The sequence below is a fragment of the Ruditapes philippinarum genome, unplaced genomic scaffold (assembly GCF_026571515.1).
Source record: "Ruditapes philippinarum isolate M1 unplaced genomic scaffold, ASM2657151v2 ctg2803_1_1_1_1, whole genome shotgun sequence".
NCBI classification, from domain to species: Eukaryota; Metazoa; Mollusca; class Bivalvia; order Venerida; family Veneridae; genus Ruditapes; species Ruditapes philippinarum.
The window spans coordinates 110,353-127,931 of record NW_026853955.1 but is presented as its reverse complement, the minus strand read 5'-3'; the positions used below and the strand labels follow the sequence as shown (position 1 = coordinate 127,931).

General features: G+C 30.8%; 1 protein-coding gene across 2 annotated transcripts; it reads right to left on the bottom strand.

Moving 5' to 3' along the window:
- Positions 1–263: 263 nt before the first annotated feature.
- Positions 264–14,108, bottom strand: LOC132738496 (organic cation transporter protein-like). 2 transcript variants are annotated; one of them, XM_060725999.1, is made up of 10 exons: positions 13,787–14,108; positions 12,733–12,917; positions 12,114–12,345; positions 10,231–10,433; positions 9,097–9,426; positions 6,855–6,989; positions 3,255–3,340; positions 1,565–1,685; positions 1,244–1,316; positions 264–598 (listed from the first exon to the last, which is right to left on the bottom strand). In XM_060725999.1, the coding sequence occupies exons 3-10, from the start codon at positions 12,153–12,155 to the stop codon at positions 455–457; spliced, it is 1,134 nt and encodes a 377-aa protein (XP_060581982.1). In that variant the 5' UTR covers positions 12,156–12,345; positions 12,733–12,917; positions 13,787–14,108; the 3' UTR covers positions 264–454. The 2 variants fall into 2 exon arrangements, with proteins under 2 accessions (XP_060581982.1, XP_060581984.1); XM_060726001.1 differs by lacking the exons at positions 12,114–12,345; positions 12,733–12,917; positions 13,787–14,108 and adding an exon at positions 10,719–11,037.
- Between the last annotated feature and the right edge of the window lie 3,471 nt (positions 14,109–17,579).

Genomic DNA, 17,579 nt, shown 5'->3' with positions numbered 1-17,579 from the left:
TTATCAAATAACTACGTAATACTATATATATGTCAGAATCATAGAAATCATACTCTGGCGTAGCAGTGCGCAATTATGATTATAAACCAATTGGATGTGAGATCCGAAACAACCTCCTCTTAAAAATGACAAGTTTTGGCGTAGATGTCTAATGACAAGTTTTGGCGTAGAAGTCTACATCTGGTGGAACTAAGAGTACTGTATGACAACCATACTGTGTCGAGGAGAAGATGTAAGGAATTACACGGCAAAAATTGTATTCATTAAATATATCGTCCATCTTTATTTGCTTTATTGTTGTTTTTAGATGCGTAACTTGTTATAACATGTCTTTAATTTGTTATTGGGCATTATTTTTCTTTCATGTTTCACATTCCTCGAACGTTGTACGAATGTTTTATTTTCATTAGCAAATGTTTCATTTATTACCACGTCTTTAATTTACTATTGGATATTATTTTTTCTCCCATGTTTCACATTCCTCAATCGTTGTTGGCAGTTCATGTGATGTACTTTCAGGAAGACGGAATGACAGAACAACGGCTAGAAGACACATTCCACCAAAAATTGCTCCTGGAATCCACATCGCAACCAATGCCTACAAGGAAGAAAAATTGCGTGTTTCAGATGGGAATATCCCATGGACTAAGCCCAACAATTCTCGAGGAAACTGTATAAACTTTGAAAGTAAATAATTACAAAGATGAGCGACGTTTAGTGAATTAGTGAAATCACCCTCCTTTAATACCAATCTACATAGGACCACAAGGCATGCATTAAGCTTGACAAGTGGGGAAGGGAGTAAGTTCAGGTATCTTAAAATTGATAAAAACGTTCGCAAAAGTAGTTAAGTATACACAGAAAAAATCAAATTGAAAGTATTATCTTATAACATTAGTTTGTTCATGGGAAAGGTTAAAAAATAAAGTGATTGAAACTGTACATTAAAACTGTACAAAATAATAATTTTATGTCATTTATCAACATTAGTGGAATATAGGTATTGGGTCAGGTCGAAGCTGGAGGATTATTTTCAGACCGGCTAACTCTGGAGTTAATTTAACTGTTATCAAGTGCTGGATTATTTTTGCAACAGGCGTATTATTGAGACAGGCTTATTAGTTTTTCGGGGATCCATATTTACTTTTGTTTCAAACAGTAAAAGCATATCAAATAATCATTGCTGTGATTTTATTTTATAAATGACTTGTCCTATTTTAATTCTCTTCTAGCTTGTTCTTACCAAATTGCTGACGAAGGGTGCCAAAATCCCACCAATTCTTCCGATAGACGAAGCGATACCGAGTCCGCTATTCCTGAAAATATTGTCAATTTATCATATTATGGATTTATCATCAAGTTATAACTGTAAAGATCAATATTTCTGATGTCCTTGTCGTTACATATTACTACTCATTCCATTCTGCGCAAAAATCCTTTAAAGGACAAATGTAAGTTGTTTTTAATTAGATCACACATCGGCGACCTTAATAGCTAGTAAAAGGTAAAGATATAAGATATAATTTTGATGATTAGAAAAAAGACTAATAGAAAGTCTCCTAACCTAAAATTTGTAGGATATATCTCGGGTGTATATAAAAACACTACTCCAAATGACCCGGTGCTCGCCAACTTCCCTATCAGTGAAAACCCTGTTGCAATGATACTAGATGCTTCGTTGTTACCTTAAAACACATACATTGCTGAATATCTACCTGGTGCAATATATTTCGCAAGTGAAACACTTCTAAAATCATTTGATACATTAAAGAAACAATTTGATACATTAAAAAAAAACAATATGATACAGTTAAGAAATTATTTGATACATTCAAGAAAAAATTTGATACATTTAAGAAAATACATTTAAGAAAAATTAGATACATTTTAGAAACTATACGATACATTTACCGATACCTTTATAACAATGTTGATCTATTTTGGCCATAATCATAGTAAAAAATGAAAATAAAATGGTACATATTTGTACATTGTTTGAAACTGAAATTCGCAGTATCATTAGCTCTGCTTATTTTTCAAAGGAAATGCTTATTAGTAAAATGATAATCTTGAATAGGAAACTATTTTTTTTATTTTAAATGAAACGTTTATTAGAAAAATGGCAATTCATCGAAAGAACATTATTTTTTCAAAAGAAATGTTTATTAGAAAAATGAAATTCATTAATAGGAAACTATTTTTTTTTAATTTTAAATGAAATTTTTATTACAAAATTGAAATTCATCAAAAGGACACTGTTTTTCAAAGAATTGTTTATCAGAAATCTGAAATCTAGCAATAGGATTCTGTTTTTATGTCAAATGAAATGTTTATTAGAAAACTGAAATTCATCGGAAGAACATTATCTTTTCTTAGAAAACTGAAATTCATATACAGAGAACTGTTTTATTCCATTTGAAATGTTTATTAGAAAACTGAAATAATCCTAAAGAACTTTATTCAAAGACTATGATTATCAAAAGACAAAAAATCACCAGCAAGACTGGTTTAATTTCAAACGAAATGTTTAACAAAAAACTGAAATTCATAAATAGGAAACTGTTTTGTTCTTATTTTAAATAAAAATTATGTTTATAAGAAAACTGAAATTCATCTAGAATAGGACGCTATTGTCCCTCATAAGAAATGTATATTTAAAAACTGCTATTCATGAATAACAAACTGTTTTTTTTTATTTCACATGAAATATATATTAGAGAACTGAAATTTATCGGGAGGACATTATTTTTTCAAAGGAAATGCTTATTAGAAAACTGATATTCATATATATATAAAAGACTGTTTTATTCCGTTTGAAATGTTAATTAGGAAACTGAAATTCATTAAAAGGAAACTGTTTTATTTCAAATGAAATGTTTATTAAACAACTGAAATTCACCGGAAAAACTTTGTTTGAAGAATATGTTTATTTAAAGACTAAAATTCATCGACAAGAAACTGCTTTTACTAGTATTTAAAAATAATGATAAAAAACTGAAAGTCATTAATATGGAAACTGTTTTGCTTTTATTTTAAATGAAAATGTTAATTAGGAGACTTAAATTCCTCCAGAAAAGGACGCTATTGTCCCTCAAAGAAATGATAACTAGTATTTGAAAACTGCAATTCATAAATGAGAAACTATTTTATTTCAAATGAAATGTTTATTAAAAATGTGAAATTATCAACAGCACACTGTTTGTTTTGTTTTTTATTACAAAGGGAAGTAAGGATTTTTTAAAAACAATTCTTACCGAAAACAGTAAGAAGAACTGTGGCAATGACTAGTGAGATACCTGACACTGTAAACCATAATATCATGGTTCGTTTCCGTCCAATCCTAAAATATTTTATGTTTATAAAATCATTTTAAATGTCAATATAAAGGTATTTATTGCAAATCATTTTACGAATGTATATTTCTCCAATTTGTTCAAGCGATCATAAAATATATATTTCTTCAATTTGTTCAAGCGGTCAGGAATAAAAAAGGCAATAAACATTTTTTACAACTTGTAAAACACGTTTACAGCCGTTTTTATTGGCTAAATTATTTAGAGGTAAATACTTTGTTGCTGCTCACCATCATGCGATAATGGCCCGAAGATGTCCATAATGGCCTGATGTTACTATTTATTATCCTTATATTTAACAAGACTAGAATGCCGTCATATCCTTTTGGAAGCAAATTATATGCCCATGAATGAAAATTATGTGACGAGATAAAATACTTGTCTAGAATTTATATACGTGTAAGATATCATAAGCATTAAACAGTAAAACATAAAACGAACTGCATTTAAAATTTAAATTATTTTATTTCATATACAAAATTATAAATAATACATGTATATGCGCCAACAAAAACTCGAAAACAATATTGTGAATATAATGAATGTTTTTAATGTCATTGCATGCGCCGACAAATAATTCAACCTTAGAAACTATTTATGTGGATACAAAAAAAACTGATCAGTCAATAGTTTATTTGAAAGATTAGTTCTTAAAAATTATATTGACTGGCTGATTGAAAGTACAACCACTAAACATGGACTGTGGTTGATTCCTGAAGTGAGACATGCTAAAAGTGCTGCCTGGACTCTGAGAAACGCCTACATTCACCCTTGGTGTTGCTTGAACTTCTTCATATATTTCAATACTTTGAAGTGTTTCTTTTTCAACTTCCTGGGTGCAGATTACTAGTTCACTGTCGGATATTTCATAAGTTTTGAAGTTTGTCTCACTTGTCCTATGTGTGTCAATCTTTTGTGGTGCATGTTTTATCTCGGACAGTTCCTGTTGGCGTTCAATGCTTAGTTAATGGTAATGGTTAAGTGAATGCAAATTTTTATGACCAGAAATTTGAGCAACCTCTGTTGATGTGATACCTTTATCTCAAAGATTTGAAATGAATGTCTTTCTTCCAGAATGGTTTATGTGTTTCCCATTGAAATCGGTACTTTATGTTAAAGCATTGGCAATAGTACCTAGGGAATCGTTTCACATAGGACATGAGTAAAACCAAGTGCCCTTTGATTGCCAGAACCCATTAACTTGCAGGGCGAAGCTACTCTCTGGGTCAACTGTCGGTCTGTTTTCGTTATAAAGAGAGTACATTTTCACGGGACAGTTAGATCATCTGAAAAGAAAAAACAATATTATTTCAGTTTATAATCATTTATTGACAACTAGTTTCTAAATTAATTATTTTATCAAATATATGTCAAGTTTATTATACTTGGTATAAGAAAACTTTTTCTTATCTAAAATTAAAACTTTTTTGAAAAGATATCTATGATAAGTTTCCCTTTATAAACATTTTAATTACTAGATAAGCTTTTTTCTTCCCATAGTTTAAACAGTCTTGACTCATCATTTAGACCTTTCCTGGTCTTGGTTGCACTCTCTGTAAATTCAAGATATTGCCGCCCATCTGTGTCATCCGTCTTTCGCAACTCAAGATCACCCCATAACATCGTAACATGTTCCTGTCTTCCTCGCAAACCTAGGTACATTGTGTTATTCAACCAGATAGTTGAAATAAGAGCTTTTGGGTTACCTGAAATTAGTCATAAAATTAAAGGAATGTCATTGATGTTTCTTCTACATGATCTTTTCAAATTTATTAGTCATGTATGTAAATAATAACAGAACATGGTAATTATACAATTCTTTTTATAGGATTTGATTATGATTTGTAACGTGTTTACAAATATATGTCAAACATGTACATGTAAACTTTTCATCCAGGAATTAACAACGCTTATAGTAAATAAACACATTTGAAGAGTTAAAATAAAACTTTGACAGTTTTATCTTACTCTTGTACAACTGATTTTCATGTTGAATATAGACTACTGTAGATTTCTATATGCCAATTAATGAAATTAGAAAATATGAATATCCGAAGAACTTACTTTCTCTTAACAGTTGCTTCTCGTAAAGAGTTTCAATCTCTGCATTCGTGAAAGGATCTGATCTGTATCTTTTGCTTCCCAGTCCTTTCTATTTTAGATCTTTCGTCTTTGCCTTTAGTGTGTTTCTTGTATGTTACTTTAAAAGGCGATGATGTCGCTGGACCCTCTGGATAGTTTAGATAGACGAAAGTATCCCTTGAATCGTAGATGGTTCTAATTCTTCGTCACTTTTAGTATTTCTTACAGTTAGAATAAATCTAGACAAATGCATATCTAGTTCTTTGGGATCTATATTTTCAATATCTCTTTCATTCCGTCTATTTTCAGCCATTCTCGAAACTTTTTCAGGTCACTTCTTGTTTTTCACCCGGTAGATGAATTCTTCTTAGAATTCACAAAGTTTATGGTGTCTTCAAAGGTTAGATGTCTCTTATTATGCTCAATAATATGATCTAAATCCAAGATTCGGTTAGCGATCAACTGTAGTGTTCTTGTAACTGACACCATTGTCAAAAGCGTTGTACACTGTTAACGTCATTTTGCACGTGCGCTCTTCACTCGCCAATTATGGGGGAAAAATGCCGAGTAGCAAGGCGGTCAAAATTGCATCATGACCTAGATCTTGCAATAGTGGCCTTAAAATACCCTAGATTTTGTTACTATATGCAGAAACATAGGTCTTAATATAGGATATGAGATAATATTATTTTCATTTACGCTAAATATTCAGATCATATATATTATCTACCTAGACAAAATTTACTGTAGAAACGTAATTAAATACAAAAGACATATTTTTTTAAAAGGCGATAGCACATACATGTTTAAAACAAATATAAAACAGGTATAATCATATTGCATTGATTGTCTATCCCTCAACCGCGAGATCTTTAGTTAGTGCCCATCTGGGGTCAAAGCTTTGTTTCCTCATATGACAACTGGCCCCACTAAGAAAAGATCGGGATCAAATGATCCTTATTTTATTTTCATTGTTTTATAAAACTATAATTGATCGCATTTTGCTATAATTAAATGGTACATAACAAAAAATGTAAACAATTGCTGATTTGCCATAAAACAACCAAGTGCCAATTTTAGGATCAATATCAATATTTAGATCAACCGTAACATGTCCATATTTAAAAAAAAAACTATAAATTATTCTAAAATTTTATAAACATGCTATTTTATGTCAAATTTTATCAAGTAAATTTTAATATATGGGGGATTAAAATCGGAAATATTTGACTTTTTAAATTTGATTCTTAGTGAACATGGGGTCAGTACCAGTCAGTTCCGGAATACGGATTTGAGACTACAAATTTAATTCAAATATGCTTCACGCTTCCATCACATACGAGCTAAAATAAACAAATAGCTCAACAAAGTGAAATAAAATAACCTTTACAACACATCCTATGTGTTGATAAAAAATACCTGTTGAGGAGGAAGAGGCCGATGACTTGTGAGGGAATTTCAATGACGCCACTCAGAAAGAAGTTAATAAATCGGTTACCGGCAAGATGGGAAGACACCAGTGTTAGACCGAAATAAGTCGCCGCCCCAACAATCCTGTTACAATTGAAAAACAAAATAATTTATGCTATTTTACACTTAATATTCACATATCTATTGAAATGCATCAAAGAAAGTCCACTTATTAGTATTTCCAAAAATTCAAGAAGAAAAGTTTGTTTTTGATCTTTTTTCGAATGCGATTGTGTAGACTGGCCCCGGATGCAGTAACATAATACCAGTTAAAGCGGCCTTCGGCTTTTATTTTTTTGTTGGAAAGATGATTGTTTATGTTTTTTAAACTAAGTATTTTAGTAACTTTATCTTGGCAAATTGCATCATAGCACTAATAAGCCTTCTTTTACACAGCGTCCCGAGAGCTATTTTTAACGCGACAGTGACATTCGCTTCTAAAATTAGAAGATCGGTAAAACGAATCTTCCGTTTAACATATTTACATATAGAGCGCGCACCGGTAGACTAGAAGTATAGAGGGGTTTCCTTATTGTTTATGTATTTTAACGACGGCAAATTTCGTTTACGACAAGTACAAATGTTTCTTCAATGCATCAATTGCGAAGCTCTGCGCAAATAATGCGCTCATTATAGATACTTTAGCAAATCATTCCTACGCACAGGTCATTATCTATTTAGATTAAGTACGATTGAACATTGTTCCGGATGTTTTGTAAATTATAATTATACTTATCGCATGTACTGTCCGTGCAAGAGGGAGCAGATATCAAATAAAAATATGCTTTCACTTATGCCTATCTGGTAAGGAAAGTAATTCCAACATAAACAAGACTTACAAGACTTGTACTATGACATGACAGTAGTGCAACATTGTTCTTTTTGTGTCAATTCTGTAGTCAGTAATATTAGATGATAATAAATTATCAAAGCATGTACATTTCCTTTTTCATCTATAATGCTTCTCATTTTCTACAAATATTAACAACTAAAATTCTACTTTATTTTACAAAATGTCTATTACATGTTTCGCGGCAAATAGTATATCATGATATAAGAAGGGAGGCAAATCGAATACACTCATTTCGAAGGGAGATTCCGCATTAGTTTTCCTTACAAAAGTTCACATATCTAGCTGTATTTGATCTGTCATCAGTATAATTATTTTTGCAGTTCATTCTGCCCGACTAGTTACTTTTTTTAAATATTTTTTTCTAAACTCAAAACTCAAACTACTTCTATAAATAGATTTTCGGATTTTGACAATGTTAAAGTCATCTATTTACAGCTTTTGGATATATGTAACCAGTCTGATTCCACAGCAATAAAAATCATACATAAACCACTGCGTACTACAAAATAATTACTATTTACCTGCAGGAGATACAAATGTAAGAAATAAAATACCAAATTTAATTTTATTTTGTGTTTGCCTTCCCAGCGGTTGAGGCGTGAAATTTGTTCCCGTTCTCACTCATTAATATGACATGCTGCGAATCACAGAAGGGGAAACCAGTATATGACTAAGGAAGTTTGTGTAGCATTAATTGATCAAAATCGGGTCCATGGACAAAAACAATGTAAACACGTATAGCTCTGCGGGCGCGGAGCAATTATATGAAACGATTTATCTAAAAAAACAACAACACATATTTAACCTTTAAAATATCTGAAGGCCGCTTAAATTAATAATATGAACGGTATTCAACCAGCTACAATTAAACAAAACAAATTTGTAAAATGAATCCAGTTACTTAAAAGATACAAAAGTGCACTGAATGAGCGTTTACTCAAAATGAAGAAATTGGATTTAATAGGTTTTGTTCAAAGGTCCATTAAATTATGCCTTAGAAATGCTTTATTTCTCAAATGCTTTTAATCAACATTTCCAAAAAGTTTCGATTTGCCAATTATCTAAACCATCTTTTTGTCCGGTTGCTTTTTAGCAATTGTTACAAGTAAAGTCATAGAAAACGCTTCTTTGTTTACATTTTCCTACTTTATGACAAATAATTTTAAATTCAGCATTACATAACAAACACCTGTCCTTATTTAAACGTTATCAATCTCATGTTTACCTATTTTTAAATAATAAAAAATCGTTTCTGATGTATATATTACCTTTAAACATAAATTTCAAATCAGTTATATTTTTTAGAATTATCATTATACTTGATTGCTAATAACATACCATGTATACCACAGAATAAACGAGTTAATCCTGAGAGACGAGGTTTTCAATATGTCAGTCAAGTTATATTTTTTAATAGCCTGTGTCTTCATTTGCTTTTCCACCATGTTATCTGTCATCAAGCTTTCTGTTGCTATCTTCATCTCTGTATTATCAAGATCTTCATCAACGCTTTCATTCTCCGTATCTGTTAATTGAAAATCTCTATGCAGAATATCTTCTACTTGTTTGTAATCAACTTGGTTCCATCTTGCTGCTTTCTTTAAAATTTTCTTGGCATCATTCAATTTTCCATTTGATAAAAGCCATCGTAAAGATTCGTCCATAAACCTAACAAGATGATAACGAAAATCAGTCAATCAATCAATTAATCAATACATCAATCAATCAAACATACTTTCAAACAAACAAAATAATATGAAAATTATATAAATTTATATTAAAGAATATATAAATTCCATTCAACATTTTATGTATAGATTTTTTTCTGAAGATATGTCTGCTATGTAAACATATATATTTAATTATGTTTAAAATAGTTTATCCTCATCACAATTATATCCATTTTTGTTAATTTGAAATAACATTCTAGAATAATAACTAAAGTAACGAGACATTGTCTTTAAAGTTTGTTTTAATGAATAGGAAATTAGTATTGAAAATGTATTATCACACTATGTTTGATTATGATTATGAACTACGTACAAGTCGAAATAAAATAATGTTCGGTTCTGTATGTTCACTGATGAAAACAGATATGTTTCTTAATTATAAAATACATGTACATTTCATTGTGATTATTGTTATATCAAATAATACCCTGAATTTATACGCAATTTCAATGTCATTTTTACATTTTTTACGAATTTTACATCATATATTATCGATTCAGCTTCATGAATTCATGAATTCGACATTTTGAATTCATCAAAGTTTAATTTGCGTAAATGAAACCGTGAACTCGTGAAATTTAATCGTGAATTTGTGAAGCTAATTTAATTTATGTGTATTAAAGAAGTAAAATGTCATCGCCGTTCGTTCCATATGGCTGGACATATATATATATATACGTATAATCGGAATAAACTTTTTTATTTGATGCATTTCTCTTTAACGTGTTGTAAATATACATACCACCACTCGACTAAGGCATGCAGTGAAAAAACCGCCAAGGCTAATTGAAGATATCGCCAATTAATGTCCCTGAAGAGGTATCCGAACAGGGAGAGGACCATTAATCCAACGCTCCATGCTGCAACGCATGCCGTGCACGTGAATGCACGTGCTTCTTTTGGAAAGATCTCGAGGACAATTGTATGACTCGTGCACACAATTCCCTGTAACATAATTGAAAAGTTTTTTGAAATGGTATTTAGAAAATAATTTTTCTGTTTTTTGTTGTTTGTATGTTTTTTGTTTTGTTTAAAAAATGTAAGAAAAATATTCAAAGATCTATATATTGATATATAATATCATATTATATGTTAAGTTATGTTATCAAATAAATGTATCTCTAATTTTAAATCATTATTCTAAACCTAAGTACACATACATGAACGAAATATAAAGCATCCAAATGTCATTATTAACAAATATGTCAAACAGAAAAAGTAAAGTTTTACAGGGCTGCTTTCGGTGAATGTCGCTTCTCGTTCTTGATCACTGCTCACTGGTTGTGGAAGTGGGTATGTATATAAATCTATCGACCATTTACATTTGATAGCTTCCTCACCAGAGTATTTGGCGTGTTTCGATCACACACACACACGTAAAGGCAAACAAGTTAAAGTCAGCTAGAACAACCACTCTCTAATCAAGCTAAGGGTACCCCTCGCAATAAACAACCTTCCCATACCGCCTGATCAGTACAGTAGCAAAATTCTGCTTTGACAAAGTCATAATATTCTTGCACTTGCTATTTTAAAGTTCAACACATATATAACACAGTCTTTTAATTACTATGCTTTCATGTCCAAAAATGTTAAATTAATGTAAAAGAAATATTTTGTAAAATAACGAAATTATTATGTACTCTAAAGCCAGATGATACATCTATCGTCACGTGGGTTTTAGCTGTGTGAGGAAATAGTATATCAAAATAAAAAGAAACTTTGTATTTCTGAATGTATTATACACTAGAAATGCTAGCCCGGTGTCTACGTTGAATAACCCTATGGTTAAGTTTACGTTTATTGTCATTAATTTATTTTAACTTTAAAACATCTGAATCTAGATACATTTCGCTTGGAGCTATCAGTCAAAGCGATTTTAACGTTCATTCTCATCAATCATTTTAAAGTGGCTCATTAACATTTAACCACATAAGATAATCCTAATATTATGCTTGAAAAGTCATTGCTTTTTTAAAACCTTTTTTTAAGGTTAGTTACTCAAAAAAATCAATGAAAACGAGTTCATTTGATAATTATTGAAATGCATATCTTAAAGGAACTCCATTGAGGTTTATAGGCATAAAAACATTAAATTTAAATTTTTCACATAGATAAACATGAGCACTTACAAATAAAATATAACCAAGAAATATACAAGACATACATTGGAAACCATATGTCTGTGCTATGCTAAGTCCGATTTGAGTGAAAAGTGTTTAAACGCTTTTCAATTTTTGATCATTTTTCACCATTATAATAATTATTCTGGAAAAACGGAGCGAGCTGATGATCTGATATTTTGCACAGTTATTAGTATAGGTCTACATCAAATGGAATAATAATCTCAAAAAGATATTTCCAGTCCCGTCATGTCAAAAAACCTTAGTGGAGTCCCTTTAAGGACAGATTAGGGCATTTTTGCAAAATATTTTTGCATTTCCGTAATTTCTAAAAAAAAAAAGATACTCATCAAAGATATTTACTTCAAACTTGATGTGCCTGATTTTTATCAAGGGCGAATAATTCTGCCTTGTGCAGTTTTTCAAAATTACGCTTTTTTCAGGCTATCAAGAACTGAGAAAAGATAGTGGAGCACGCTCCTCGGATAGCTCTTGTTAAACTTACTTGTTGAAATGACCCAGTCACCAGTTGTAAGACAAGCAACATGTATATATATTTTAGAGAAAGCCATGGTGATCATACAACACAACACAGCAACATGTGATAGCACGTGAATTGTCCTCCGACCAAATCGATCAGATAAATGAGACATAATCAGAGCACCAATACCTTGTCCTGCCAGCACAAGGGACTGGGCAAGGGCGGCTAAGTTAGCTCGTGAACAAACCAGGTTCCACTGAAAGAATACAGTGCGTTGAATTTGTCATATTTCGAGAAAGCAGGGTCTAATTTAATTACAATTGCCTTTATACGCATTACTAAAATGTAAATCTAAGGTTTAAGATTCAGTCACTTTTAATTTGCTACAGTAGATGGCAATGACATCCACAATAATTGCTTTGTATGAAGAGTATTTGAATTTTAGTATTTTAGAAGATTAAGTTCTACTTTAAAGAAACCTCGTATTGTTTCTAGATCTATAAAAACCAAACGATAAGAAATCAGAAAGAAATCTGAGAAACCGATTTTTATTAGTATACATTTAAAAATTTGAAAAACAACGACTAAACAAATAATAGAAATTAACAAAATTACAAAAAAATCAAACTAAGATTGATCTTACCTCATATGAGTAAGAGTTTTCATTGGCAAATGAAAATTTATGACATGCTTTAGATTCCGTTTCATTGGTTTCAAGACTGATGACGTCAAAGTGGCATTTTTTAGCGTTGAGAATGAGGCTGTTACTCAATGACGTATCATTGTTTACTTCTGATGGGGCATCGCAAGAATATTCTGGGATAAAACCTTTGAAAAAAATAAGGAAACGAAAAGATATTTAGTTTAATCAATTTTTCAGCACGGGGGATGAACTGTTACACGAAGGATGGAGTTCTAATGAATACTTGTCATGTGTTTTTGTGATAACTGTCTCGGAGTTCGTCGGAAAACCTTTGTATATACTAGAAAAACACTCGTCAAAATGGTAATTTTCATCTTTAAAAAAATGACTAAGTGACTTTAGGTGATAAATTTAACTTTAATGATAGGTTTAATTTTGTTAGCCGGTGCTTATGTTTGTAATTTTGCATAGGTATATGTAAGGCATATAATAGGTATATGTAAGGCAAGGATGAAGACCAGAAATAAACATGTCAATACGTGGGAATTGGCAAATTATTTGGGAATTTTACTCAAAACTACCAGATTTTAAGCAAGAGTTGATTAAAGATGGTCTATTTAATAGTTTTGACACATAATACAAGATGTTAGGCAAGCTTAATCATTAAAGTTTAATTTAGCACCTAAAAGTCATTTTTTAATGATGAAAATTACAGTTTTTGACGAGTGTTTTTGTAGTATATACAAAAGTATTCCGACAAACTCCGTGACAGTCATTACAAGAACTCCTGACAACTTATAAGAACTCCATCCTTCGTGTAACAGTCGTGAACACTTCTCCCGTGTTCAGGGACTTTTATGTTTTGCTCATTTTTTTCAGTGAAACAGAAATATTTTTAAATTCTAAAACATTTTGTTTAAGATTCACATAATTTAGATTCTCTATGCCTTTATCTTCGAATACAGACACTCAATACAATTAGTCATACAAGTACTCGTCACCTAATAAAAATATCAGCAAGTAATAAAATGATTGATTCAAAATGCCAACTTACCTGTGAATACGACACCAAGTATTGCAAATGAAGCAGGAATAAAATCCAAAAGTATAAGAAACAACTGGAATAACTGATATTTGCCCCAAGTCCTCAGCGTGCGCCAAACGACGTCTAATTCTGTTATACCTTTCTTCTTACCCATTGCCTTGTTGTTGCTACAATTCTGTTATAAAAATCTTAATTATCATCTCTCCGAGCATTAAAAGATTTGACTTTAATATATTTTCAGCGCATCACAAGAAAACTTGACCCATGTAATATAACGTATTTCATCTATTTATATGAGTTAAATGTTTATTAAACGCGCTCATGCTTTCCTTTGATAAAGTAACTCAGCCAAGCGTCATATCAACGACATATCCATACTTGTAATTGCGTTTTAGGACAGTATCATTACTGTAAAGATATCATTTTTACTATTTTTTATTGCCTGACATTTTGATAATGCGTTTATGCCTTTTCCATCACTCATAAACTGATATGCTTCAAATATTTATACAAAAGATCAACTGATTATAGATATTAGTTTTATAAATTCTACAAAAAAATAACAGAACCTTGTTTTTATATGTATATGATATTTTCTTATTTCAGCTTATGTATATATGTTTATAAATATAAATAAACTGTGTCGCAAGTATTTATTACAAGATCATTTGATACATATATTACAGATATAGGAAAGCAGTCAGAGGAAATGCGGAGTAAGAAGGAGCGAATTTCATAATGTTTAATAAAAGTATAACGGAAATCTTAAATGCTTGTTCCCTAAAAATGTGGCATTGAATGTGAAAATATTTGTCTTAAAAGTAACAAAATGTAAACAAAGAAGGGTTTGTACTTTCATTCGAAATACTAAATCACTATAGATTTCCTAGTTGCCAAAATGCAACAGAAGCAAAGATAGTTCAGATTATTGAATAATGACTAACATTTTGGAAACAAAAAAACTAAACAGGAAATAAAAAGCGTTTGACAAATTAAAGCATTTCTGAGGCATAATGGGTCTTTAGATATTTTGTAGGTATTTCCTAACATTCACGGGGTGAATCAAAATATTGTATCTATATTTGACGTATGTTATACGTTTGTTCAAAGCAAAAAACTGATAGACATTCTGGAAAGGGGCATAGCTCATGAACACACAAATACATATATACTGAAAAAAAGAAAGAAAGAAAAAAAATATTTAAAAATGAAAAGATAAATAAATAAATGAATATAAAACAAATATTACAAATTATAATAATCAAATGATAATAAATAGATAAATGAAAATAAACTAATAAATAAATAAATGAAAATAAATAAATAAATTAATAAAATATCCCACCCCTCATTAGTAAATAAAAAAGTAAATAAATAAATAAATGAAAACAAAAACACACACAATTTTATTAAGTCATTTCATGAGAAATAATGAGAAAATGTGTAACAAATCTCCCAAGCACAAATTGTAGCACATATGCATACGGTGTTACAAATGTGAGATATGTGTGTTTTTATTTATCTGTTTCTAAGTCGTACGCGTGGCCACGAGATAGTTAAGTCGTGGGAACGAAAATCTATGTCGTGATCAAGAGTTACTAAGTCGTGGGTACGAGATAGTTAAGTCGTGGGAGGAACAAGATACATTTACTATGTCTTGGCCACGAGATACTATGTCGTGGCCTCGAGTTACAAAGTCGTGGCCACGAGATAATTAAGTCGTGGAACAAGATAATACTATGTCGTGGCCAGGAGTTACTAAATCGTGGCCATAAGCTAATTAAGTGGTGCGCACGAGAAACTTTGTCGTGCCCACGAGTAACTAAGTCGTGGCCACGAGTCAGTAAGTCGTGGGAACGAGATAACTGTGTCGTGCGCACGAGATAATTAACCAATCAGATTACACTATGAATTTTTTCAATTAAGAAAAATTTCTGTTTAAAGATTCACATGCAACATTAATCTTTGAAAATACTGTAGTGTTCACTTTAGACTTGATAGGATCATATAAGAAAGTCACCTTCTTAGGCTCATAAATCAGAATTAATTTTGACTAAGTTATATCCCTTTGTTTGGATAATTTTATCATAGAATTATTCAGTTTGTACATACAATGGCCTGTAAATCTCGTTTATACGATAACTTGAGAAGAAATTAGTCCTGGTTAATTTTATTTGGTAGGGAAAACGCCAATGGACAGAAGATAGCATATAGGTATGTTTGAGGTCAACGGTCATTGTAAATATGACACTTCATGTAAAATACTTATATGATAAATGATAAAGATAGGCCATGGTGTATATAATTTAGGAAGATCATTGCATCTGATTAGTAGATGCCACCTAATAATTTTGAGGCGATTTCGCCAAAGATTGGGTCACAATGACACTAAATGTAAATTCATTGACCAATCAATTACTTGTATAAATTGCACTTTTACAAGCAGGTGAATTAGGGTCATCCTTGTACTATAGCACATAGATCTATACAATAAATATTTTTAATTATACAATATATATTTTCAAATATAGAACATACATATTGAAAATTATCGCACACAAATATGTTTTATGATGGACAAATATTCAGCAGGATTAAATAAATATGGTATAGAATATAAAATTAGAGTAATTAGAGTAATACTATATATTGGATATAGAACAAAAAATCTTTTTTTGAATATTGCAACGTTTAAGATGCCATAATGGTATATTTCCTACAATGGTCCTTTTTCTGTAATACTGGAACTATCAAGATAGTACTCAAACACTTATTCACCTGGATTGTTAAGATATATATCCCCCATAATCTTCTATTTTTTATCTACGAAAGTGAACTAATTATTTACGAAAGACCGGCTGGGACAATTCAATTTCCAGTGTATAAAGCTATATATTTGATGAAAAAAATACTTTTAAAATTTAAAAATATATACTTCCAGAATGCTTGTATGAAATAAATATGGTAATTTATTGCATTAAACGCGAATTGCGCATGGACAAACTCATTGCTAAACGGATCAAACCCTCTTTGAAATAGCAAAATATTTTTTTCCCGAAACATTTTATTCTGTTTACGTACATATTTATGTATATTAAATAACAGAGACATTTTATGTTACAACTTTTTCAAGAATCAACCAATAATAATGGAACCAACTTTATTTTGCTGTTGATAAAGTTCATTAAAATATTTCATAAGATATAAATTTATACTTTTAATTAATTCCCAATTTAATCTTCTTGAATTCACGATTTTAACTCCACGAATTCACGATTTCAACTTCACAAGTTTACGTTTTCAACTTCGAAATTGAAATCTGAAATTCGTGAAACTGTAATTATAGTGTATTCGTTAAGTTGAAGTGAATTCGAGACGTTGAAATCGTGAAAATGAACCCGAGAATTCAAGAAGTTGAAATGTCACTACTGGTCTTTCACAAATATATGTTTAATATTCTGCAGCCGTTTATATATGTGTTTCTAGCAGAAAATTAAAAAAAATCAAAAAGACTGTCGTATACGTACATGTATACAGTATAACACTGACTAGATTGCAAGAAGCCGTTCGGTTAACTCAACAGATAGAACGTTGGACTGAATCGAGCAATCCGGGGTTGCATGTCACTTTCGTTGTGACAGAGCATGAAATCCTTTTTACGGGCATTTGCAATGTACCTCTTCTCTGGCATGTACAGAAGTCATCAGTTCCTTGCAATAGTAAAGGCACCTAGTACTGGTCAACTGCCTGAAAGCACGCCCAGGAAAAATGATGTGGCTGAACTGTGCTCTGGTAAATTCAA